Here is a 23,838-nt window from a genome sequence, read left to right as displayed (position 1 = left end):
CGTGCTTCCGCACTCACATTCTCCACGTTTAGGGGGAAATCATGTACAGTTTGCATTTGCGAAATAAAAATGAGCATAGAGACCTCCAGCCTCTTATATGATCGTGTCAGATAATATTGTACGGTGAACCAAACGTGTAAATGCAAAGTGGTCGGTTTTGTTCCCTGGCTCCCTCTACAGGTGCAAGATGCAATTGACTTTTCTGGCGTGAATACAAGCCACGGCATTAAACCTGATTTGATGAAGCGACACCAAAATGTGTCCGTCATGACATTATCAACGTAAATATTATTGGATCGTTTTTAGTCTGCAATCACATTTGTACGAAACTGAACATTCACCTTCGCCCCGACACGGGCTTCACATGAGCGGTTACGGACTGATTTGATCTATTCTAGACCATTGATTGCCTACCGGGGTCTCATGGGAAGTTCATTTTTTTAATGGCAAATATAATTTCAAAAATCTATCGATGCCGGTGACATATAGTTCCAGCCTAAACAATTACATGATTTCCATTAGATGGCAGAAGGTACAATAAACGTGTATCCACCCCGTTGCCATTCACGAAGCAGAATAAGTCACGACTTCCTGCAAGTCTATCAGCTTCGCGTTCAATTAAACAGGCCCAGATTTCACATTAAGTGAATTTGTGAGCAAATTCAGAAGAGATTATTTCATTATTTCAGTCGTCAAACTTTTGCGACGGGCGAAATGATTTTCAAAAGTAGGTGATTCTTATCACATGATCCTTATTACAAAGCCACGAGACCACCCCCATGCATTTGATGTCATTTTCATGTCCAATCAAGCTAACGGTTACTTTATCCACTGTTTTCCCATCCTACTCTCTCGGCATTAGCAAACACTTCTGGTGGAACACACTTAGCGTATTAGACGTGTAGCAGCCAGCGGGGAGGGACGGACGGGCTGATGGGGATTGCTCCACTTTCCCATCTGACTGAGCAGAAGGGCTCAGAAGTGTGTCAAACAGCGAATCAGCGCATCAAGAGGGAGTCGGCCAGTAGGGCTTACGCGGTTGGGATCTGCCTCCGCAGGACGTCTCAGATGTTCATGGGCTCATTCCCTCATTTATCAAAATGGACTTTTGCGGCGCATAATTCTACGCTGGCTTCGTTCCTCCAAGCGTGAACTATCACATTCTTGTTGAGGACTGACATTTCTTATTTTTTTTTTCCTGTTGGCTTTGATGACTTTCAGCAGCTGTGGTTTGTTGGGATTAATTCAAAGTAGCGTATTTACAAGTCTGGGCCGTGACTTCCGTCTGTTGGTGGAACGCATGGATATACAGGCCTGTTTGCGCCTTTACTTCTTTGGAAATCTGGATAACACGCTGATGTGAAGACGGTCGTATTGGAGTTCTGTGACTCAGCCTCTGTTTTTGATGAGATCTACGCATTAGTATTGACATTGGAAAAGTGGAAAATATGTTCTCCTCACTTTTGGATTTTGGAAATTTGGGAAGGGTAAGTAATTCCTCCATACGCACCAAAATCTACCAAGCACAGCGGTGTCTCTGTATCCTGATGAATATGTAAAAGGCGGATACGTGGAAGACAGTTTACACGTCCATTATCCTCTTTAATATTGTGCTACTGGATGTGGGCTGAAAGGCCACGCTTGTCTCCAAGTAGCATCTCCGACCTCGCCGGCTCCAGTGAAAATGTGCTTTTCTGCAAAAGCAATTTTTCCAAAAGCTTCACAAAGATTAAACTATAGCACAAATCTTTGCTTTCAAATAATCAGTCATGACTGCGCAATTATTAAATGTTTCCTTTCTCCTCCACAAGAGGATTGATAATCCAGTTTCCACATGAATCACTTTCTTTCGAGCCATATTGCCTGTCCGTGCTAATAAAGACTGCCGTCCGTTGCAATGTCAGGCCATTTATGGCTGTGGAAAACCCGCATCTCTGCTTTCTGGTTCATGCTCTGGTTTGCACGTCAGGAAGAAAGATAATCCCTGAAAAGAAGATTTGTAAATTAGCTCAGGGGCTGTGGAGGTCAGTGAAAAAGCACGCTGGTCGCAACTGTAGCACGGAGTAACCAGAATTTCAAATGCGGCGATACATTTTTATTTCATCTACACGATCTGACAAGATCAGGTTTACAAAACCATTTTCAAATGGCCAAACGGCACAATACATTTGTTACTTAACCTTCCGACTAAGCGATTGGCACCATGTATGCATGAGAATATATATATATATATATATATATATATATATCGTGGCAAGCACAAGGCAATGGCAAAGATGTTTGCAGTCCAAATGTGACAGATAAAGCGACAGTCAGCGCCCATGCGCCTGCCAATACCTAGACAAAACAATAAATGGGCCACAAGTGGAATTATTTCATATGCATCATGAAATCAAACAACTATGCAATGGCAATTTTGGTTCGGATCACAACATAACTTAAAGGGACTCTGTTGTCAAGATGGTCCATTTTTCAGTCACAAACTCTATGTATTTTTGCTCAAGAAAATGACATTGGGATTCATTTTCCATATCATCAATACATTATCTAGCAATCTGTGGACAATCAATTGCACCTGGAATTCTCCTTCTTCATCGGCAAAATCGATTCATATTCCCATGCTCCGGTGTGACATTAGCAAAGGAACTGGAGATAATTAGTACATTCTCAATGCTTAACTTACATTGTTTATCACGTCTAAAAACTGCAATCAATCTGCACCAAAATTTATGTGGACATCTCTATGTCCACTTCAACTTCTGAAATAATCACAGCAATAAACCTCTCAATACACGCACTTATAAAGAAATGAACAATTTAGCGGCTTACCTTGAGTTTCTCTCACAGCAGATATGTTTTTCTTTTGGAATAATAATAAATACCATTTATATAGAGCCTGTCTAGATACCCAAGGACACTGACCAGAAAAACATTGCATTCCAGCCAAAAGGAATTGGGCTCATTGAGCCATTGGGGGTCTGCAAAATAATTAATCCATTGTCGAAACCGCTTATACCATTCAAAGGTCTTTTGAGTGACTTCTCGCAACTGGAATGTTGTGGTTGTCTTTGAAATCATTTGGCCTCTCATCTGAGTAAGCTTCATCAGCTCATGTTTGGTCAGCTTCGGGGAAGTGCACTCAGGGGAGGCTGAGTCACATAAAATCAAAGATAAAGTGCAAGGTGAGGCAGACAGGATCCTGCCTCCTCCTTTAGGGGCGTTTGAGAGCAAACAGCTTCACATTGGTGCCATTCTTCAACACTACCATCTAGCTAGTGGGCCTGTTCTTTGATTTTGTCAGATCAAATGCGAATCTTATTGGACTGTATAGCTCACAAGCGGTATGCTTCATTGAAGGAAAAAATGCTAACAAAATAAACAGACAGCAATTACATTCATATGCCACAACTGACAACCAGAGATATTCAAAATGCAGACGGGCTAAATGTTAGCCAGTGAGCTGCCAGCCAACCCTACGCTCTTGTTCATTGACCCCCAAGTTACTCACCAGGCCAGGCACTGCTTTTTAATGCCAAACACATTCCAAGTCCCAGATACTACGGTGTGAAACGTGAGGGGGGTGACCCCAAGCAGACAAAACTAATACCTGCTCCTCACATGCATATTTTGTATTAGTATTTTGCATAAAGCATTGAAATATAAATATCTAATGAAATTCAAATAAATATATGGTCACTATCTGCTAATTTTCGTCTGTCAAAGGAAGTTGTGGATGGTAACCCTCATGATAAACGAGGAACTTATTGCAGACAAATACTGAAAAGTAAATTTAATATGTTGCGTTCACCTTGTAGTATCATCACGAAGCAAAGTACAGCAAAGATTGCATTTCTGTCGCTTCCAGAAAACTCGTTCTAAACGCCTTCATTTCTCCCAACACCAAAACATGAGGCTTTTTGTTTCATGTCAAGTAAAGCTAACGCTGTGAAATTACATCACTCTTCATTATTCACTCATTCATTCGTTCCAAATGAAAACCGTCTTCCAGAGGAAATCAACCTGATCTTTTTTGGCGACATTTTAAACAGAGTCGAGACAACTGGCCACCGGAAAAAAACATCGCGGGACCATCAAAGAGTGGAACGTGCGGAGATAAAATGCAATCAAATCTATGCAGTACTGCCGAGGTCACAAAGAAGGCGCAAGAAGAACCGAGACCAGTGTTAATGTTTCTGTGGCAACCGACCAAAAGAAACGCGCAGGCTCACATGCCCGCTCTATTTTCACCCGCACATTTACGCTGCCTGTACTCACGAGCACGCTTCATCCATTCATGACGCACTTGTTACATTAGCAATCAGTTTTTCATCACTCGCCATTGCCATGTATGCTTGTTACATTCGCAATCAGAAGAGTTTAGTTGAAGGATGGACAGCAGCTGATGTTAAATTGGAGCTCAAGGCAAATATGTCTTTGCAAGAATATCAACTATGAGCCCACATTGGTCTAAACACGTTATTCAAATTGATATCGCGTTTGTGGAATAACATTTAAGAAGATGAATCCACCCATGTTGTTTTCATTTTAGGGAGCTGCCATTTTGTCCAATAACGCCCCCTGCTGTCGACTGAAATTGAAGTACAGTACAATACAGTACGTGCAATAGAACACTATAGATCGTTATTTATGTAGCGTTTTCACAACAGCTGCAGCTGAAACAAAGCGCTTTACAGAACAACTAACATAAAATAAGTGTCCGCGAACATCTTACCAAACTCAGAAAACAGCTGAGCCATGACGCTTACAATGCAAGACCAAGGGCACTCTGGTGTCGGCTTAATTCGTAATACACAAATACAATATAAATAAGAATATATTTTTCATACTAGTGGGGGCACATGGAATATGAGTGCAATTAAGGTGTTTGCCTTAAATTCGACCCAAGGACATACACGTGTGGAAATAATACACGTTTGCTCATGGATTTTTTTTTTTTTGGGGGGGTTACACATAATGTTCTTCCTTTGATAGCTTGAGAACCACATGAAATTAACTGCTGGGAGACAGCATATATTCATTTTTTACTTCTTTCCCAAATTTGAGATGCAAGCGCTGCTTGGTAAAAGGGAACTCAGTTGGGTAGCTTGTGAGCAATTCTTCGAAAAATGAAGCTTCAAGGCATTTACTGCAACACCAAGTTGAAGTTTACTCTTAAAACAAATGTAAAACAAAGATATTTAGGCTTTGTGTGTTTTAAACAACCACATTGCTTAGAGATTAAGCTCAATGCTAACACATAATTGGGAAATGAAACTCACGAGTGGGTCAACAAATAGCATCTTTGTGGAGGTGGACAACAACACTTTCACCCAACAATGGATATTTAAACATAACAATCCAGCAACAATATAACAAGATTCACAGGCACACATTCGTTATCACTTGTGAAGAACTATTTCATTGGTGAGGAGTGACAGTGTTTAGCAAATGTGGAATAAATAAAGGTTAACCTTGCATTGGTATGTCAATAATATACTGGCCGCATGTAGCCAAGGCATACACACAGCAAGCGGTGCAGCATAATGGCTGACGAATTGATTGTATGTTTTTATAAATTACATGATAGAGTTTTTCCTCATTAAAATACATATTACAAATATGTTTTTCTGGCAAGGGAGGAAGAGATTATTGGCATCTCTATTCATAAATAACACTGGGCAAAGATGATTATAATTTGGGTGTGGTCACAGAACAAATTCAAGTTGTATCTCAAGGTGCCATTCTATACTGTAGTGTCAGCTTTCCTCGACTTTACACCGACATCTGCCGTTACAATATGTGTTCGACTGTCTTGGAATTGTGAATAATGAGACCAGTGTGGGCAACTCATATCCTGTTCACACATTTGTACTAAGAAAAAAAAAAACACAAGAAGGCCTCATTCAAATTTGACTTTACTGCTATTTTCTGCTATGCAATCATTGACGGCATCAGACATGCATAAAATATAAAAGCCACGCAATTGCACTGTAAACAATAAGAAAGCATTGGGAAAAGCAGATGCAGCATTATGGCACTGTTCCTTCACAACATTTGGCAAGTCGCAACTGAACGTTCAATCGCCGCATATGCCCATTTGATCACCAAGGGCCTTGGGCGGAAAAAAATTAAAAAGGCATACTGGTCAACGTAACATATATGCTCGCACTCACTCTTTTGCTCTCACTCTATGTATTTCCCGGTACCAAATGGCCCACAGGCCGGTGGTTGGGGAGCCTTGCACTACACAAAATCCTTTTAAAGACAGTCCACATGAATATAGCTTTGGTTTGTAGAACTGTATGCTGCGATTGCTTTAAGGCAATATAAGAGCAGTTTATATTTGACACCAACGTGATTCCAACAACTTCATTCATTGCTTGGAAATACTTTGCTCATTTTTAAATTAAACTGTTCTTTTCGTATTTTATGATGAAACAATATTCTAGGGGAGCTGATGGGACGCTTGAATAAATCCGTTACACTACTTTTTTTTTTTTTTTAAAGCTACATTGTGGGGGTATGAGACTTGAGACAGACTGAGAACTGTTCATGCTATGACTTGGAAAAACATCCAGGAAAAAAAAAAAAACCTGCTATTAGATAAGACAAATCCTGAAAGCATTTTTTGCCACACTCACGTCCACACGCCGCCTGCAGCTGGTGATGGACCAAATACGCTGAGTGCCAACTACACAACACAGACCATCTGACTCCAAATAGTGCTCGTGATGCCCAAATCAGCTGGGATAGAGTCCAGCTCACCTGTAACCCTAGCGAAGATACACAAACTGGATGGTTAGTAGAAAAACAATCTGTCATATTAGCAACTTGCCCGACTAATCGGCGTCTCGCCGCAAGGGAGAATGTCCGGTGTTCATCAGTAACACGAATAAAGTTGCGAGCGCAGACCCCTAAAGACATCTTCGTGCTCGCAGCCATCATCGCCACCTTGGAACGGCGCTGACTCAGGCGGCACAGCGCCCTCCAGTGGATCGGGCTGGCAAAACTCCACTATGAAGTCCTCCTCACAGTCCAGCAGCAGTCTCGACCACGCACGCATGTCCAGATGTTCGGCCGTGCCGCCGTATTCCTCGGGCAGGACCGAGCACGGAATGTTCCGGTGGAGGGAGCGCAGGTCTGAGCTGTGGAGCAAGTACTGTACAAATAAACAGAGAACACCATTTCGTCATCACAAACAATTGGAGCGGCGCAAACGCACTTTGAAAATTACATCGTAGAAAAATACTCCTCCTCCCATTCCGTATGGAAATGGCACATTTTTCTCTTTTTACTTGGTCCAGCACCCTTCACACATTTTTATACCTAAAGTTTAGTTTCTAAGTCAAATGATATCTCCATAGCTTGCAAGGAAGGCGCCCTTAAGTGCGTGTGCGCATGACTGTCTGTGTACATTTGTGTCATGCTATCTACCCAGGCTACCTTTGTTCAATCGACATTGACATATTGGGCACCCCTGGTATACATGTTATATGCTCTTTTTTTGCTAAAAATATGTGTTCAATTACATCTACCTTGTGTCTTTAGATGCTTCAATGTGTTGAAGTATTTCAAGGATTAAGTAATCACCTCTCAATATGGGTCAGTGAAGAACAGGATGGATGTACAGTGTATTGAAATAACATAGAAGTTCATTGTGACTTTTACCATCTCGTGGAAGAACATTTCATTGCTTTGGCTGTCATATCACAGAGACAGCGAGACCAACAAAAATACACTATTTGTTGTCAACCAGGGGTGCCCAAACTTTTTGGACCGAAGATCGACTTTTCGTTCAACCAACCTCCCGGGATCGCCCCTTACCGCGCACGCACACGCGCGCACACACACGCGCGTACACACACACACACACACACACACACACACACACACACACACACACACACACACACACACACACACGCACACGCGCGCCATGATGAGAAGCCAAACACGGAAGCAAGCGATGCACTTTTGCAGCCTGTTGGCTATCGTAGCTTTCCTCAGCCCTCTAGATTCCTATTCTTTGCCCGTACCCTTGGTGAATTGTACACGAAGCAAACTCTGAATGAGAATAATGACGATCAAAGATATAGCGCAACAGCTCTGATCACAAGCTGCAATTGCAGACTGCTGAGCGCGAACAACTTCCTCTGACGTAGTCACGCACCACCGTAGGTTAAAGATTTACCTGCAACCCTACACAAAAATGTAGAGGGTTGTTTGTTTACATCGGTGCAAACTCTCACGATATTCACGTTGAGCGCGTGCGTCGTTTGCCCTGTCGTCTGTCAACAACATTGAAACATGGCGGCGGCCAACTGCCATCAACTGTTCAGTGCCAATTGAGATACCATATTACAGTTCCAAATTGTGGAGGATGGATATCTGCAGCAATTGTGGAAATGGAGATGCAGAAACTGATCCTGACCCAACCAAACGTTACAAAACTGTGTTACCATTATGTAGCGACTGTGTTAAAATGAGAATTGTGCCTGTTTGTTGAAATAATTCTACTTGTTACCAGCAAGTTGTGTCTCGTGTGCCAAAGCGATACTAACAGGTTTTGAGTTCTGAAACAGTCAGCTTGTTTTATGTTTTACGGTTATTTTGTTTAAATTTTTTAAGGGGAAAAAAAAAAAAGATTTAAAAAAAAAAACACAAAACAACTTTGTCCGACCTACCGACCCTATGCTGAAATTTCATGTTACCGGAAACACACTATCTTTTTTGTTTGGCCTAATTGGGACAGTCCTAGATCTACCGGTCGATCAGGATCGACGTAATGGGCACCCCTGTTGTAAGCAAATGATTTTTGGACCAATTAGGTAACCTTTAATAATTTGCTGTGGCACACCTGATGAGTTCACAAAGCACAGTGGTAATGAATGTGATTTGTTTTTTGTTGTTGTTGTTTTTGTTTTTTAAGAAACTACAGCTTGTACTTTCTCCAAATAGTCCTTTGTTCCAACCTATAATGTCTGGTAGGAGTGAGAGGTTTGAAAGAGACTAGCTACCCTCTCTGCCATCTTCTCCTTCAGGAATGGCTTGATAACAGCAAAGATGCCTTTGAAAATCCGAGGCTCGTTAATAATGTTGACAGCCTTGATTCGGATTGGGAAGCCGTCCTGTAAATGACAAAAGAAACACTTTTAAGAGCAAACACAGCCGATCCAGATTTGTGTGCAAATATAAGTAGCCAACTGATGTTAGAACAAAAAGGTGAATAATGACTTGATGAACACTCAACAAAAAGGAAAACGCAGCGCTTTCGTTTTTCTACTCCCATTTTCCATGAGCTGACCTCAAAAACCAAAGACGTTACCCCATGTTCACAAAATCTCAAAATTTCACTCAGACATTGTTCACAAATCTGTCCAAATCTATGTTAGTGAGCACTTCTTCTTTGCCGAGATAATCCATTTACCTCACATGTGGGGCATATTGGTGATTCTGACTTGACAGTATGATTATTGCACAGGTTGTCATTTTTGAGATCAAGCTCATGAAAAACAAAAGTCTTATGTTAACATTTTCAACCATGATGTATGTATTAAAAAAAAACATTTTTTTACCTGAAGAATGCTCACGACCTTTTTGGCAAGAAAAGGACCCGGATTGGAAGCCTGAGACATACCAACGCCGGTATAATCGGCCAAGATAACGATACCATTGACTTGCGTCTCCTCTGGCTGGATCAGCTTCTCCAGCGTCAAATACATGGCCCTCACATTGTCAACAAACGGATAATCGTTTGCTTTCCATTTTCCTATACGACGAGACGCAACACAAATAGTATAAACTCTCTATCAAATGTATTTTATTTGTTAATATTTGTTAATATCTGAAGAACATGTGAGTATATGAAGTTACATGATTTTTTAATGGGAAATATTATAACAGTTTTCATCCATTTTGGTGGTCAGACTTTTTGGAACAGGTTAATCAGGAAAACCGAGGTTCCACTCCAGTCACAACAAATCTATCGATTCTTGAAATATTATAGGTCAATTGTACATATTTCACATACACTTAAAATGTCATTGTGTTAGTTTGACTGGAGGCAGAGAAGATAAATTGTGCTTATTATTGTATTTACAATATGCAGGGTGTGGACACTGCACAGAAGGGTTTCTAATCATGAAATAGTATCGTGACGATCATTATCTTTGCAAAGGCCAAACATACCCTCATGTTGTGTGGCCAGTGAAAGTACAGGATGTTTAAATCCCCATGACCTCCTCAATGGTGGTTGACAAAGATAAATGAATACATTTGTGCTAATTGATCCTGTTTAAGTTTTCAAAGCAGTTAAAGCGGGCCGCTTTAGGGCAGATACCAACCTGGCCGAAGACAGAGGATGTACCTTCCGTTTGGGTCCGGTCGAGGCAGGACTGTGAGAAAGCCCAAGTCCAGCACATGCTTCACCGTAGACGGCTTCAAGTCAAGGAAGACCTCGGGCCAAGCCTTCCGTCCAGCATGGTAATTGAGCAAGAGCTGTAAGGCTCGGTCATAGTCAAACTTCCTGGCCCGCAGGAAGCGCAAGAGGAATGAGTCGTCCAGCCGTGTCCTGAGATTGGGCTGCTCCTGCACATTCCATACAGAAAAAAAAAACAACAAATGCAATCACTAAAAAACTGGGTGTGCTTGTAAACACTATACACCATATACCACGATTCGTTTGACATGCAGCAAATTGTGAAAATACACCAGTAGTTGTCGCCACACATACCTAAGGACAATTTCGAATCTTCAATAAAGCTAGAATGCATGTTTGTTAGACACATGATGAAGATGGAGAACCACAGAAAACCCCAAAAAGTACGGTCTTCTCCGCGTACACCGGCAAACAGGCAAATTCAATACAGCAGTGCCGGATACATTTTTAAAAACTGAAAACTGAACTGAATACAGGCAGAAAAGACCTTTAGTATCATATCTCGAAGGGCTTGAACATCCCGTAGACGCCATTCTGGTTTTTCTTGAAGCTCTTCCCGTGCCTTGGCCACCAGCTCGGGGCTCAGGGTGCAGGTGTAAATTGGTGGTGGGGGGCTCGGAAACCAGCTGTGTTCTAACGGGCTGACTGGACTGGACCGTGGAGCGGCAGACTCAGCCATGGACTGACTGGATGAAGCTGTTAAATTGGGAAGCACCACACGGTCACACAGTATTTTCCAAACACTTCTTGTAAAAATAAATACATAAAATTTAAAAATAAACAAATAAAAACAGACCACGTAAGATCTTGCTCACGTTTATTCAAAGTCGAACGGGTCGGTGCTGGTTGAAAGCATCACTCGTCACCGACTGCATGGCTAATTTGATTTAACATGACCCTGAAAATAAAGACAATGCAGCAAAGCTCATGTCAGACAAAACGGATGAACTTTGTGATTTAAATTGCGATTCGTTTGGTAATCCGTGAATCGAAATACTCACCTTCAATGTTATTCGCTATAACGATCGCAAAAGTGACTCTGTAATTACACCCTGGCTGTCGGCTACACAGTTAATCATTTCCGGGTAGAAAATAACGAGCTCACATTGGCTAATGTACATCACATGAGACGGAAGCGATGTTTTTTTTTTTTACTGCATTTGACGCAGACTTTTTCTAAGCGCCAGTGATACAAAAACACCCTCTCCATTGCAATAACGATCAACATTTTGATCTACGAAAAAATATAAACATGTTTCCTTCGCTTTTTAAAAACCTTTTAGGGCATTTTCTTATATTGCACGAGTCTTTTTGCCGTGTTAAGTGCCGGTTCGTATGCGTGTGTACCGTGGCGTTTATATATATTTTTTCTTGAAAACAATGTGTGGCTGAGGTAATTTTTCAGCTCGCAGGTTCGTACTGCAGATGGCAGAATTTGCCTTGCTCTGGAGCAGACGTGTTGACCCCTACAAATACACGCATCTACCAACAAGGTTTCTTTTCAAGTTGTGATTATATTTGTCCATACAAGTATACCTTCTGTCGTAGCTTGGCATTTAAAATGAACATGAAACCGAATAAACATTTTTTTTTCCATGGCGACGTACAGTTAAAGTGGCAGCCACGAACTTATACCACCATTTTGAAAGGCATTTTCAAGCTTGAGAAGTAACTGTCAGCATAGTTGCTTTGTGGAAACGACAGTCCCGAAGTCAATGTTTTTTTGTTTTTGTATGTGCCCTGTGATTGTCTCGTGACCAGTCCAGGTTGTACTGTATACTGTACTGCCTTTGTCACCAAGAATCATCCGGGACAGGCTCCAGCACAACTACCATCTTAATGAGGAAAAGTGGCACAGAAAATGGACGGCGGACAATCTTACAAGACAGTCATCACAGACAGCAGTTGATGATGAGTTCAGGTACAATGCAGTCGTGTTTACATTTACAAGAGCAAAAAAAATAAATAAATAAACCCGCACTTTCACTAAAGAGTAGACCTTTCACCATGATGATTCGCCTGTTCTTCAGGGTGGCAAAATTTCACTAGTAAGCAAACCCTTGTCCTTTATCCAAGGCTGAGGGAAAAAATGTTATTGAGAGAATTTGTTTTTTCACAAGTGTAAATTAACCTGGTCGCCCTTTGTATCACTCACTAGGCAAGAAGTCGCATTCACTTTCAAAAAAGGTTGCTGACGCCTGCGCTATATGATTTGGACTTTGGACTAATTGCAACCTGAATGGTGTATAAATTATTGTGTATTATTCTTCACTTCATTCATTTTCAAGTGCTCATTCTCATTAGAGTCATGGGTGAGCTGGAGCCTATTCCAGCCGCCATGGGCGAGAGGTGGGGTCCACACTTGACTGGTTGCCAGCCAACTGCACTGGATGCATACCAATAAATGAAATTATCTTTATTAAGGATAAAAGATTTATGGATGGGCAATTTATTTGCATTTTCAATATTCCTTATTGGGGTGGTAGTAATATTGGACCAGAGTGAACATGCCGAGTTGCCAACTAAATCACTAAAATGTGTGTGGTAGATACCTCGCTCCTCCGTCTCTTCATTTTTACATTTGTCCAATGAATTTTATGGCTGTTTGTCAGTCCAAAGCAATATGTTATCAGTGACCCCACAGCCCTGCCACATTGCACCATGCTTAAATAAATCTTATTCAAAGTCTGTCCTTAATGTCTTCATTCAGTTTGTATAGTAAACACTTGTGTTTTAAGTATATACAACTGCAAACTTGTGCAATGTAAAAATAGACCTTGATTTATTCGTTCATCTTCACATTGTATGGCAAACATTTGCTTGCTTTTAAGGCAGTACAGGTTACAATGCACACTTGGCTTTATTATCGTTTCAAACATTACATGAGCGGGTCGGGTTTGACACAAAATATACACATTTATAATAAAACCGGAAAACCTAATCAGTGTGGCTACTTATCAATAAGTAGTTTTGAACACACCATTTCATTGCAGTAAATCAAACACATGTTTTAGTCTGGCCAGTGGGATAAGCAATCTCGTAATTTTTTTCTTGAGGTTGGATGAAATGCCTTTGTGACATAGATGTTTTTTAAATCACAGGAGAACTTGAAATATAAAAACACAAAACAGAATGCAAAGCCCTGTAACATTCATAAAATACTGACATGGTCCCATTGCCATGTCGACCATGAGCTTTTCCGCCACACACTGAGGACATGCAAAAAGAAAGCCACATTGGTCATTGAGAAAGTATTTACACAACTAAACAAAGTTTGAAATGCCAACCATACCCAACAACTGTATTCTTTTTTTTCTGGTATTAAACCGTCGTTTAAGTTGTAGACTCAAAATAGAATCATTATTTTCAAGGCATTTCGCTACTTTATGTTTCTGTTAACTGGACAGCTTCAAAGCTGTTTATTTGGAAAAGTAGAAGAAAAAAAAGACCCAACCATTCAAATAAGGGTCATTAGATGGCCTCTTGCTTGGTAATGGTCGGCTGAGGGATGGAGGTTGGCTGCTTGGGGACAGTGGCTATGACTCCTTGAGCTATTTTGTAATGTTCTGAGCTGGACGCTGTCGGCGGAGACGGTATCGGGGTGTCCGGAGTGGCTGCAGAGCAGAACACAAAGCAACAGGAGCCAGTTAGAAAGAGAACGAAGAAGAGAGGACTCACAGCATAAAATTATAAACAGTATTATACAATTTATAAAATTTATTTCGAATGTATTATTTTATATAATTACTCCCTACACGGTAGAACATGTCTCAAGACAATGCTATTTTCAGATCAAGAACAAGCACTTTTGTGAAATTTCTCAGCGCATTAAACATGTTAAGAAAGAATAACAGAAGTTTTCTTTGACAAAGTAAGCCAGATTAGTTTGCATGAAGAATTTAAAGGATTATTCTGCCAAGCCCTTTTAGCTAAAAACATGACGAGGCTGCACAGGGAGTTGGGAGGGAAAAACTTGGAATGCATTCAACTGCAGCACATTTAGGTCAATCGAAATCCAGCTGTCAGAGAACTGTCAAACTATCTTATTAGCTCAAATTCACAACGTAACAACTGACTGCCATCCTTGTGGAATTTTCAAAAAACAAAAAAAAAAAAACCCAGAATGAACACTTCAAATGCCTCTACAGCAGGGGTCAGGAACCTATGGCTCGCAAGCCATATGTGGCTCTTTGATGATTGCATCTGGCTCGCAGATAAAACAAAATATTCTCGCTTGTTTAATCCATCCACTGCTTTTTTTACTACCCATTTCCTGTTAAGGGCTGCAGTTGGGTCCAGGAACAATTTTGATTGGATAATACTGGCCTACGTTGGCCGTTGCTGCGGAAACAGGTAAACGCCCCCTTTTGAATCAGCCCGCTCGGTCATTTGCTCAAAGCTAATCCTAAACGAATAAGGTGGCGAAAAGAAAAAAAGATTAGGACTATGGTAGACCTCAAGACGAATGGACCGACGGATTCGCCTTTGTGGAGAGAACAGGTTCTGCGGTGTGCCTGATTTGCAATGACAAAATACCATCGATGAAACGGTCGAATGTAAAGCGGCACTTTGACACACGCCATGCTACTTTCTCATCAAAATACCCTGCGAGAGACAGACAGCGGAAAGGAAGCGTGCAAGCTACTGGGCAGGGTGCAAGCTAGCCAGGAGCAACTCCGCCTATGGACCCGGCAAGCTTTCTTCCATACCTCTGCATCCAATGCTGCTCCGTTACTGAGTATTTTTGTGTTCTGCATCCAGCCCGGCTTTCTGTTGTTACTTTGTATTTTTGTATATAAAGACTTTTACTTTTCTACTTCCGTGTCCTATCTTCTTCTGGGTCTAAATTCTGCTCCTCATGTGACAAGATATTTATTGAATATTCATTGAAAGTTGAATATTCATTTAAAGTCTGAGGATATGGATAATTTAACTCCTTATTGTTAATAAACAAAACAAAATCAATTTCTGAAACTTGTATATGATTTAGAGAACACGTGAGATGAAAATGTTGTTTAGGTCACATGATCCACAAGGTCAATTTCAGGGTCAGATTATAGGTCAAAAGGTCAAGTTGTTAAATATGTACCAATCTTCTAAATGCATATTTGGAATACTTGTTGAACTCCCTTTGCACAAATATCTGTTTTGTGACGATTGGGCCACAAGTTCTTGAGATATCAGGGTTCTAAGAAAGGCAGCCACGTCCTTTTTTGCAGAAAATTTCCAAATTCGGCGGGGCGGATTTCGTGTTGTCTAATCACTATCAAGAATACACCAAGTTTCATTAAAATCAAAATCTGCTTGGTTAAAATTGTCTTTTGTTCCGTGATTTGTCATGGAACAGAAAAAAACCCCACAATTGATGACCAATGTACACATCTTCCACTGTCCACACTAGTCTCCTCTCAAATAATTATTCCATTTGTGCTGTTTGTGTCAAGTTATGTGAGTGGCACCGTTTGAAACATCATCGTAATTTTGACCCATCAGCTTGGAGACCCCTCAGAAATTTCTGCCTGCACGGGCTTAATGGGAGATATTTTTCACAGAAGCTATGGAGAAGGGCTTCCCTTAGTAGCAATGGACATAAAATGTTCAAAAAGATATGTTGAGGAACAATCAAGTTGTAGATTGTTTCAATCAAAGGCCTTTTTTTGATCAATTTTGTATTGCCGATATCACACAAAAACATTCTCCAAAACGGCAACTTAAAAAAAAAAAAAAAAAAAATTTAAATAAAACTCAATTTCTCCAAAACCCATCATCTGATTTTTTTTAACTGCCTGCACGGGCTTAATGGGAGATATTTTTCACAGAAGCTATGGAGAAGGGCTTCCCTTAGTAGCAATGGACATAAAATGTTCAAAAAGATATGTTGAGGAACAATCAAGTTGTAGATTGTTTCAATCAAAGGCCTTTTTTTGATCAATTTTGTATTGCCGATATCACACAAAAACATTCTCCAAAACGGCAACTTAAAAAAAAAAAAAAAAAAATTTAAATAAAACTCAATTTCTCCAGAACCCATCATCTGATTTTTTTAAATTCTTGCTGCATTGTACTCAGGCAGAAGGGGTCCATCCAACCAAATTTGCCATTTTGAAACACTGTAATTTTGAGGAAATCTTGTTGCCACTGTTATTTATTTATTTAGTGAGTTAGTTTTTGGGGTACATACAAATTTGTCCATTATGGATGGGCGTTGGCATGTTGCTGGCCACGATGACGTTGCTGCTGAGGTGCTCTTGAACCAAGTGTGGATGAAGAGAATGAGGTGCATGAGGCGCTTCATTGGCAGAGCCTGCAAGACAAAAGCGCACACATCGTAAATGGCACCATTTGCGATAGAATGCTCCTAAACATGTCAACTCAATGAATAGTAGAACACAACTTTCAGTATTACGCCAGGCCTGTTCTGTCCACGGTGGCTTGAAAAAAGGCTGCCATGACTGCCAGGAACGTAATTTAAATGTGTCCAAGCAACTCAGTGAAGATCTAATAAGGAGAATTGTAGATTTACACAACTCGAGGAAACCCAAACTGTGAAATGAAAACCAATTGGTTTGGATGTTCTGGAGCAAACTAGGAAGTACAGTACCAAGTTTTACCAACAAGTGTTAATGTCCACAGTGAAGTGTATTTTACGTGGCCGTTGCACCAAGAGGCCATTTTCTGGTCAGACGAGACCAAACATCTGACTCACGAAAGAGGAGCCCCATGTATCTCGTATTCTGGCTAAGTAAAGGTTTTGTGCATCTGTCAACAATGCAGCTATTTCCGTGTTTGTTCAAACACGTCTGCCTGCTGTTTGCATCTGTGATTGCCTGAATGTGTCTGACTAGAGGTTCATGTAACTTACGCTGAGTGAAGAAAGCTATTTTAATTAAAGAGATGTTAAATTTATATCATTAACACACAGATTGTAGCTAGTTCTTTTTATGTAAATAAAATGGTTTTCAGACTTTTAACCTGTCAAAAAGAAAATCTACATGAATGCTATTCCGCTCTGGTGATACGAGACAAGGCTAAAAATAGATTAGCTTTCAAGTTCACATGCACCACAAAAAAACCCCCCGCATGAATGAGTTTGTCTGCGAAAATGTCTTATTTCGCTGATGCGATCATTGACGTCAAAGATAGCATGAATTATGGCATTAGAGTCGATCACCGATTTTGTATGAAATGCAAAATATTGACTCATTTCGATCCATTCGACCAGATCAGAGTAAAGTACACTTCAACCACTATTAACTCACCTCCGAGAAGCATTTCCTGGAGAAGATTGTCAATCTTGGCCATGCCAAACAGTTTGACGAACTGGATTTGTTCAATCATCTGCCAGGTGATGCTCTGCAGGGTCGGCAGCAAGAGTAGCAGCTCCCCGAAACGTCCGCGGGAGTCATATTGCCGGTCGTTGATGTAGTCCTCCAAGCTGACCTGGACTTGGTATCGCATCCGTTTGATCTTTCCAGGGTCACTCAGACCTTTTGCATCTGTGGGCAAACACAAGCCATGTATTTACCAGGGAATTTGTCACAACTAAACAGTCTTCTTATTGGCACAGCTGTATACTTTTTCAAAATGTGATCACATATTTCTGTCACATGGCAAAAATTCAAGCATTCTTATGGTAAACAAAGCCTTCCATGAAGAGATGCATGCTATCGGACCGATAACTATCACACTGACATTTGGAAAAGAATGACATCGCATTCATTGGTCCGATATTAACAAAACACGCCTCAAAAACACCAACATTGGACTTAAAGTCTTCTGCATTTCTATGGGTGACGTACATCCACTCGCAGCCGACAACGTGGCACTCTAAAACGCCTATGCCAGCGGTCTATCTGCAGAGAAGGTGCGTTTTTAGGGTGTATGAATGTATGCATAACTGGCTAGCAAACTGCAGCTCCTAATTGCGCTGGATACCCGCTGATGTGAAGGAAGGGGCTCAAATTCTTGTGTGGGAAGGTAGCTGTGGAGTGGAAGGCTGGCAGGGCTGTTGGTTCTCGTGGCGGGGCCAAATGCCTCACTGGGCCCCGTTTTTGCCATTCTCAAGAAAATCAAGGAAACTGAAATGGTGTAAGGCTAAATCTCCACAATAGTGTACAGCACAGTTCTTTGACTCGGCACGTTTTCAACAATTATCTTCAAACTTGTATCATTCATTTATAAACACACCTCTGAAGTTCTGAACATGATCACTGAAGGATTGGTTAATGAACTGACTTTTCTGTTCCTCTGCCGAATGCTCTTTTGACAGTGAAATGGACGTTTAAATGCAAGCACACTTGCCATGATGCTTCTCTCGCTTTCTGACATTTGAAGTACCGTAGCGATGAGTGTTTGCAAACATGAATGACTGCAAAGCTCAATAGTACCTGGATCAAAGAAAACAATGGCCTTTAAGCAGGCATATTCGTTATCATCTATTTGAAGCTCCTGGAAGGGAAGCACCAGCTCATCCAGGATCCTCACGGCAACCCGGCCCACCTCCAGCTCTGGACAGTTCCTGGGAATGATGTGATCATTTCCTGCAACACACTCAACTCTTACTATGACCACCACAACTGCAAGAGTCACGTGAGATCATTTTGATCACACCACTGGACTCTCTAACAAGAAGCATAACAGAGAAAATGTATGTCATTGAGGTGCTGGTTTTACCTAATAGGAGGATATCTTTGTAGAGCATGGACCTCTTTGCAGCACCGAGCAACAAATGTTCTCCGGCATGAGCTCGAAGCAATGCCACCTGAAATAATGATGTTATTTTGAATTAATGTTTAAAAAATATATATATTGTTTGATATGGAGCCCCAGACATGACATAGGGGAAAAGAATGAAATGCAATTGCGGATGAAATCTAGATAACGTGTGCACAAAATGCTAATTGTGGACAGAAATTAGGTAAGTATGATAGTTGCATAAAATACCAATTTGTTGGCTCAGTATTAGTCCCGTTAATAAATTGGATGTCAGGGTAAGCAAATGTCGGATACCTATAAACTACAATATGCAATGTCCTCTACAGGTCTTCGGATTCTGGTTTTTGTGTGGGAATGTTCATTTAATATAGACGCAAGATGAACAGGAAGTACTTGGTGGAAAGGTGGTTTGAATTGTAATAATGCTTCAGAAAGGTGCCGCGATGCAACATTTAAACCACCTTGGGTATAGATTATTCCTAACCAGCCTTCATGAAAAGATGTTACCCATAATCCTTTACGGCAGCAATATTAAAAGCAACAGGCCAACACCGAAGTTTACCACAGTTCAACACTGGAGACTTCTTTCAGGAAAACTGGCCGTCTCGTAATGACGTCAGTTCGGAAAAGTCCTTTTTATTTTAACGGTGAGCCTTTTCCCATGTTCAAATCGAAACACCATTTCAAGACTTGCTGACCGTTTCCTCATAGGTTAAGGAAATGTGCCATTAAGGTTAGGAGACTAGCCTTTCGGAAGCACCGTTTCGAGAGACAGTGTGTTTGATTTGTTATCAGGGTACAACATTGTAGCCCCACTTTTGGCACAATTTGCTGTCGCAAACGATTGTTCAGGTCGGCGTTGTCAACATGGTTGTTGTTGCCACTATAGTAGCGGTGACATCCAGCAGTGTTGACATGTTTTTCCTTTTCCCCCGCACCTTGATTTGACAAGATTAGCCCAATGATCGGAACATACGGTGATAATGTTCAGACCGAGATTTGATGACACTAGCCCAAGAGAGTGCCATCATGAGAGACCAAATTTGTATATTAGTCTGATCCAGGCATTAGGCAGCAGCCCTGGAATAACGATATCATTCATTTATATTTTGTGCACATATTATACCGAATTTGGGGCCACACATTAGTATCGTGTGTGCATGTCGTGTATATATTGTGGCTACAATTAATCAAATACAAAATTTCCCATGTCATTTTTGGCGGTCTGTAGATCTGTCCGTTGGAGGCTGCGAAGAAAACAAATCCCTTCCAAATACAACATCAGCAAATGAGTGACCAAGAGCTGGTGATCACACTGTTAATGATTCCGAACTTTTTCCCCAAGGAGGGATAGAACTTTCAAACCGGCTCATCATATTGTAACTGAGGATTCAAATACATTAACCACTCTGCACGGAGCGTGTGCGCTTCCGGATGATGAGAAAACCCTCCACCTCCTCGTTGCAGGTTTTAATCATTTAGCCTGATTTCTTTCAGTGCATGTTTGGAGAGAACTTATTTGGGTGGACGTGTGTCTTGTAGATGGATGTTGTCCCTGCAGTAGGGCTGGTTGATGAGTGACCAGAGTGTCTATACAACTATGTACACTGTGTCTGAGTCTTACCTGGTCATCCAGGGGCAGGTCACAGAAGGCCGGGATGTACTTGGCCCACTCCACCAGCACCAGCAGCTGCTGTTTCATGGACTCGCAAACATCCGTGATGGTGGCAATCTTTTTGGTGCGGATGTCGCCGTTCAGGATGGGCGCGGGGGAGCTGATCTGAACGGGTCGGGGTCAAGCCAGCATGTTATAGGACATTCATGGTCATTGATGGTGGGGGTGGGGGGGCGTTGTAGAAGAAGGCCTTTACCTGTCTTGACAGCACGTCTGCTTGGATGAGTGCATTGATGGAGGGTAAACTGCTGTCTTCGTAGCTGGATCTTCTGGTGCTGATTCGGTCTCTTTCGTTCTGCACAGCTACACACATTCATATGCATCACATACGTGCTGAAAGGCGCCATGAAACAGTTAGGCCTTCTCTGCTGGCGGAAACGCCATAAGACGCACTGATCTACATTTACAATCTACATTCTAATGCAGCGGTGATAAAAAGAACCACTGTCACGGATCTATATTCCACAGAACCAGACACTTTAAAGCGCTCAAGAACATCTGCACAATTGCACACTTAGCACAAATACTGCTCCTGGTCACTTGAAAATGGTGCAATGATTTTCTGCACCAACTGCACAGCTGTTATAGTATTGTATTCTACCACTGATCAAATTAGCTTTGCTTGATACTTTGCACATTGTCCCACAGCTGTCATTGGGTGGTACCACCGCACAATGGTACACTTACATTATGGAATGTTCTTCCATACTTATGTGTCATTTCCTTGTTTATGATGATACTAGTGCAGCATGTACTACCGGAGACAAATACCTTGTGTGTTCTACATACTTGGCCAAGAAAGATGATTCTGATTCTGATTCTGAGATGGTTCTCAAATAATCTTTCCCCAGAGAAATGAATGGAAATGCAATAAATCTGATCCAGTCGCCCCCAAAAAAGACCAAAATATGTTTTATTTGTTAGAGGTGCAACAATGAATCAATCAATCAACATTATCAACCTCATCAACACTTATTTTGAGAAGCGATTAATCAGATGAATTGACTAATTGCAATTTCAGCCCCTTGACAGTAAATATTCACAGATTTCTGTTGTTCTCCTTGCAAACAAATTGATTTTACCTTTGTGATGAAACAAAAAAGGCGTTTGCAAACATCTGCTGTTACTTTTGAAAAAAAAAAAAGATCAATAGGGCAATATTTTTTGACAGATGTTTGGAACAAAACAGGCAACTGAATCAGAATTAATCTCTGTTCCTGCATTTTGAGCATTATCATTTTGAAATGATGTCCTGCTTTTGAATTGGGGGATGAAAATTAAAAAGGAAAAAAATAAATCTTGGGTGACCCGGTGGGCCATTGGTTAGCATGTCGACCTCACAGTGCAGAGGTATCGGGTTCGATTCCAGCTCCGGCCTCCCTGTGTGGAGTTTGCATGTTCTCCCCGTGTCCGCGTGGGTTTTCTCCGGGTACTCCGGTTTCCTCCCACATTCCAAAAACATGCACGGCGGCTGATTGAACACTCCAAATTGTCCCTAGGTGTGAGTGTGAGTGTGGATGGTGGTTCGTCTCTGTGTGCCCTGCGATTGGCTGGCAACCGGTTCAGGGTGTCCCCTGCCTACTGCCCGTAGACAGCAGGGATAGGCTCCAGCACCCCCCGCGACCATTTTAAGGATAAAGTGGTTCACAAAATGGATGGATGGATTAAAATAAATCTTTTTTTTTCCTCAATCATCAATTAATGCCCTGCAACTGACTGTCAACCAGTCTAGGGAGTAGTCAGCTGGGATAGGCCGATGACCCTAGTGAGGATTAAGATAATTATCCATCCATCCATCCATTTTCTGATCCGCCTTATCCTCACATGGGTCGCGGGGGGAGCTGGAGCCTATCCCAGCTGTCTTCTGGCAGTCGGCAGGGGACACCCTGAACCGGTTACTAGCCAATCACAGGGCACACAGAGACGAACAACCATCCACGCTCACACTCACACCTAGGGACAATTTCGAGTGTTCAATCAGCCTGCACCTCTGCAGTGTGAAGTTGACGTGCTAACCACTGGACCACCGGGCCCGCCCTACCCTGTGGCATTCTAGTAAAAATACCAAACTTAAATCATGCACGGCAGACATAACAAAAGGCATAAAATAAAGACTAAACGATGTTTACTTAATTTGTGAATGTACTGGTATGATGCAGGCCAAATGCTAAATGCTTTTTTTGTTTTTTTTTGAGCAAGTCCATGATGCGCAAGTCAATACCCAATGGGAAAAAAATGCCAAATCTAAATCATGCACTGCAGAAATGAACAAAATAAACAATGGTGACTTCATTCATTTTTGAACATATTGGTAAAATGTAGGCCAAATGCTCAAAAATAAAGAACCTTTTATTTTTAGTTCGTGTATGTCCATGATTTGCAAGTCATATAATAAAACCATAAAATGATTAATTAACAATGTTTACTGACTTCATTTCTGAACGTATCAGTATTGCGTAGGCCAAATGCTTAAAAAAAAAAAAAAAAAAAAAAACTTCCAAAAAATGCTGTGTTTGCAGCATTTAGCTTGCAAGTACATTCGAACGTATTAGCGAGTACTTTCAAATGTACTTGCAAATATGTTTGAACATATTCGCAAGTACGTTCAAACATATTTGACAGTTAAAATATTTTACCACACATTGGCGGCGCCACGCTTGCGTACAGCAGCACATGCGCATTTGATTCATTTATTTTTAATTTTTGTGCAGTCATATTTCAGCCATGTCTAATCTGAATCAGTCAGGCTGGTCCAAGTAACCTCAACCGTTTGTTTAACCGTTTAGAATTTAAATTTGCCCCGCAAGCATGATCATCACATCTGGTGGGTGTGATGTATTTTATGTAATTGTTTAGTGGTTTGATCATATTTTTGATAAATATTGATCATGAACGCCCTCTCATGATGTAAGTGCACAGTTACATGCTGTTTTCTTGTTTTTTTTGTTTTTTTTTTGTTTTTTGTTTTAATAACATTGATGGTTTCTGTAATTGCAATCAGCTCGTGGTG

At 41.2% G+C, this 23,838-nt stretch overlaps 2 protein-coding genes across 5 annotated transcripts in view; both read right to left on the bottom strand.

Annotated features, from left to right (window-relative positions):
* Positions 1–5,899: 5,899 nt before the first annotated feature.
* Positions 5,900–11,529, bottom strand: ttpal (tocopherol (alpha) transfer protein-like). Of its 2 annotated transcripts, none has more exons than XM_019865210.1 (7): positions 11,440–11,529; positions 11,235–11,336; positions 10,926–11,134; positions 10,344–10,587; positions 9,576–9,769; positions 9,018–9,128; positions 5,900–7,159 (listed from the first exon to the last, which is right to left on the bottom strand). In XM_019865210.1, exons 3-7 carry the CDS (start codon positions 11,115–11,117, stop codon positions 6,881–6,883), a joined length of 1,020 nt encoding a protein of 339 aa, XP_019720769.1. In that variant the 5' UTR covers positions 11,118–11,134; positions 11,235–11,336; positions 11,440–11,529; the 3' UTR covers positions 5,900–6,880. The 2 variants fall into 2 exon arrangements, with proteins under 2 accessions (XP_019720769.1, XP_019720771.1); XM_019865212.1 differs by having other exon boundaries at positions 11,254–11,336.
* Positions 11,530–13,196: 1,667 nt separating this feature from the next.
* hnf4a (hepatocyte nuclear factor 4, alpha) overlaps positions 13,197–23,838 on the bottom strand; it is a 36,821-nt gene continuing 26,179 nt past the window's right edge. For all 3 annotated transcript variants that reach the window (XM_019865073.1, XM_019865072.1, XM_019865071.1), the window contains exons 4-10: positions 21,025–21,131; positions 20,778–20,933; positions 19,112–19,199; positions 18,826–18,978; positions 17,698–17,934; positions 16,620–16,742; positions 13,197–14,052 (exon numbers count right to left, since the gene is read on the bottom strand). In XM_019865073.1, the coding sequence (XP_019720632.1) occupies positions 13,910–14,052; positions 16,620–16,742; positions 17,698–17,934; positions 18,826–18,978; positions 19,112–19,199; positions 20,778–20,933; positions 21,025–21,131 (1,007 nt within the window). In that variant the 3' untranslated portion in view covers positions 13,197–13,909. The remainder of the gene's footprint in view (positions 14,053–16,619; positions 16,743–17,697; positions 17,935–18,825; positions 18,979–19,111; positions 19,200–20,777; positions 20,934–21,024; positions 21,132–23,838) is intronic.

This window comes from Hippocampus comes, unplaced genomic scaffold (genome assembly GCF_001891065.2).
Source record: "Hippocampus comes isolate QL1 unplaced genomic scaffold, H_comes_QL1_v1.1 scaffold124, whole genome shotgun sequence".
NCBI lineage: Eukaryota > Metazoa > Chordata > Actinopteri > Syngnathiformes > Syngnathidae > Hippocampus > Hippocampus comes.
The sequence above is the reverse complement of the archived record's forward strand: the minus strand, read 5'-3'. Positions and strand labels throughout refer to the sequence as shown.

What these genes read in the sequence shown, in the direction of transcription:
- ttpal (XM_019865210.1), bottom strand. Translation starts at nt 11,117, where the DNA reads ATGGCTGAGTCTGCCGCTCCACGGTCCAGTCCAGTCAGCCCGTTAGAA. An exon ending in AGGTCGTGAGCATTCTTCAG is followed by an intron (nt 9,129 to 9,575) that starts GTAAAAAAATGT and finishes TGTCATTTACAG; the next exon opens with GACGGCTTCCCAATCCGAAT. An exon ending in AGGAGAAGATGGCAGAGAGG is followed by an intron (nt 7,160 to 9,017) that starts GTAGCTAGTCTC and finishes TTATTTGTACAG; the next exon opens with TACTTGCTCCACAGCTCAGA.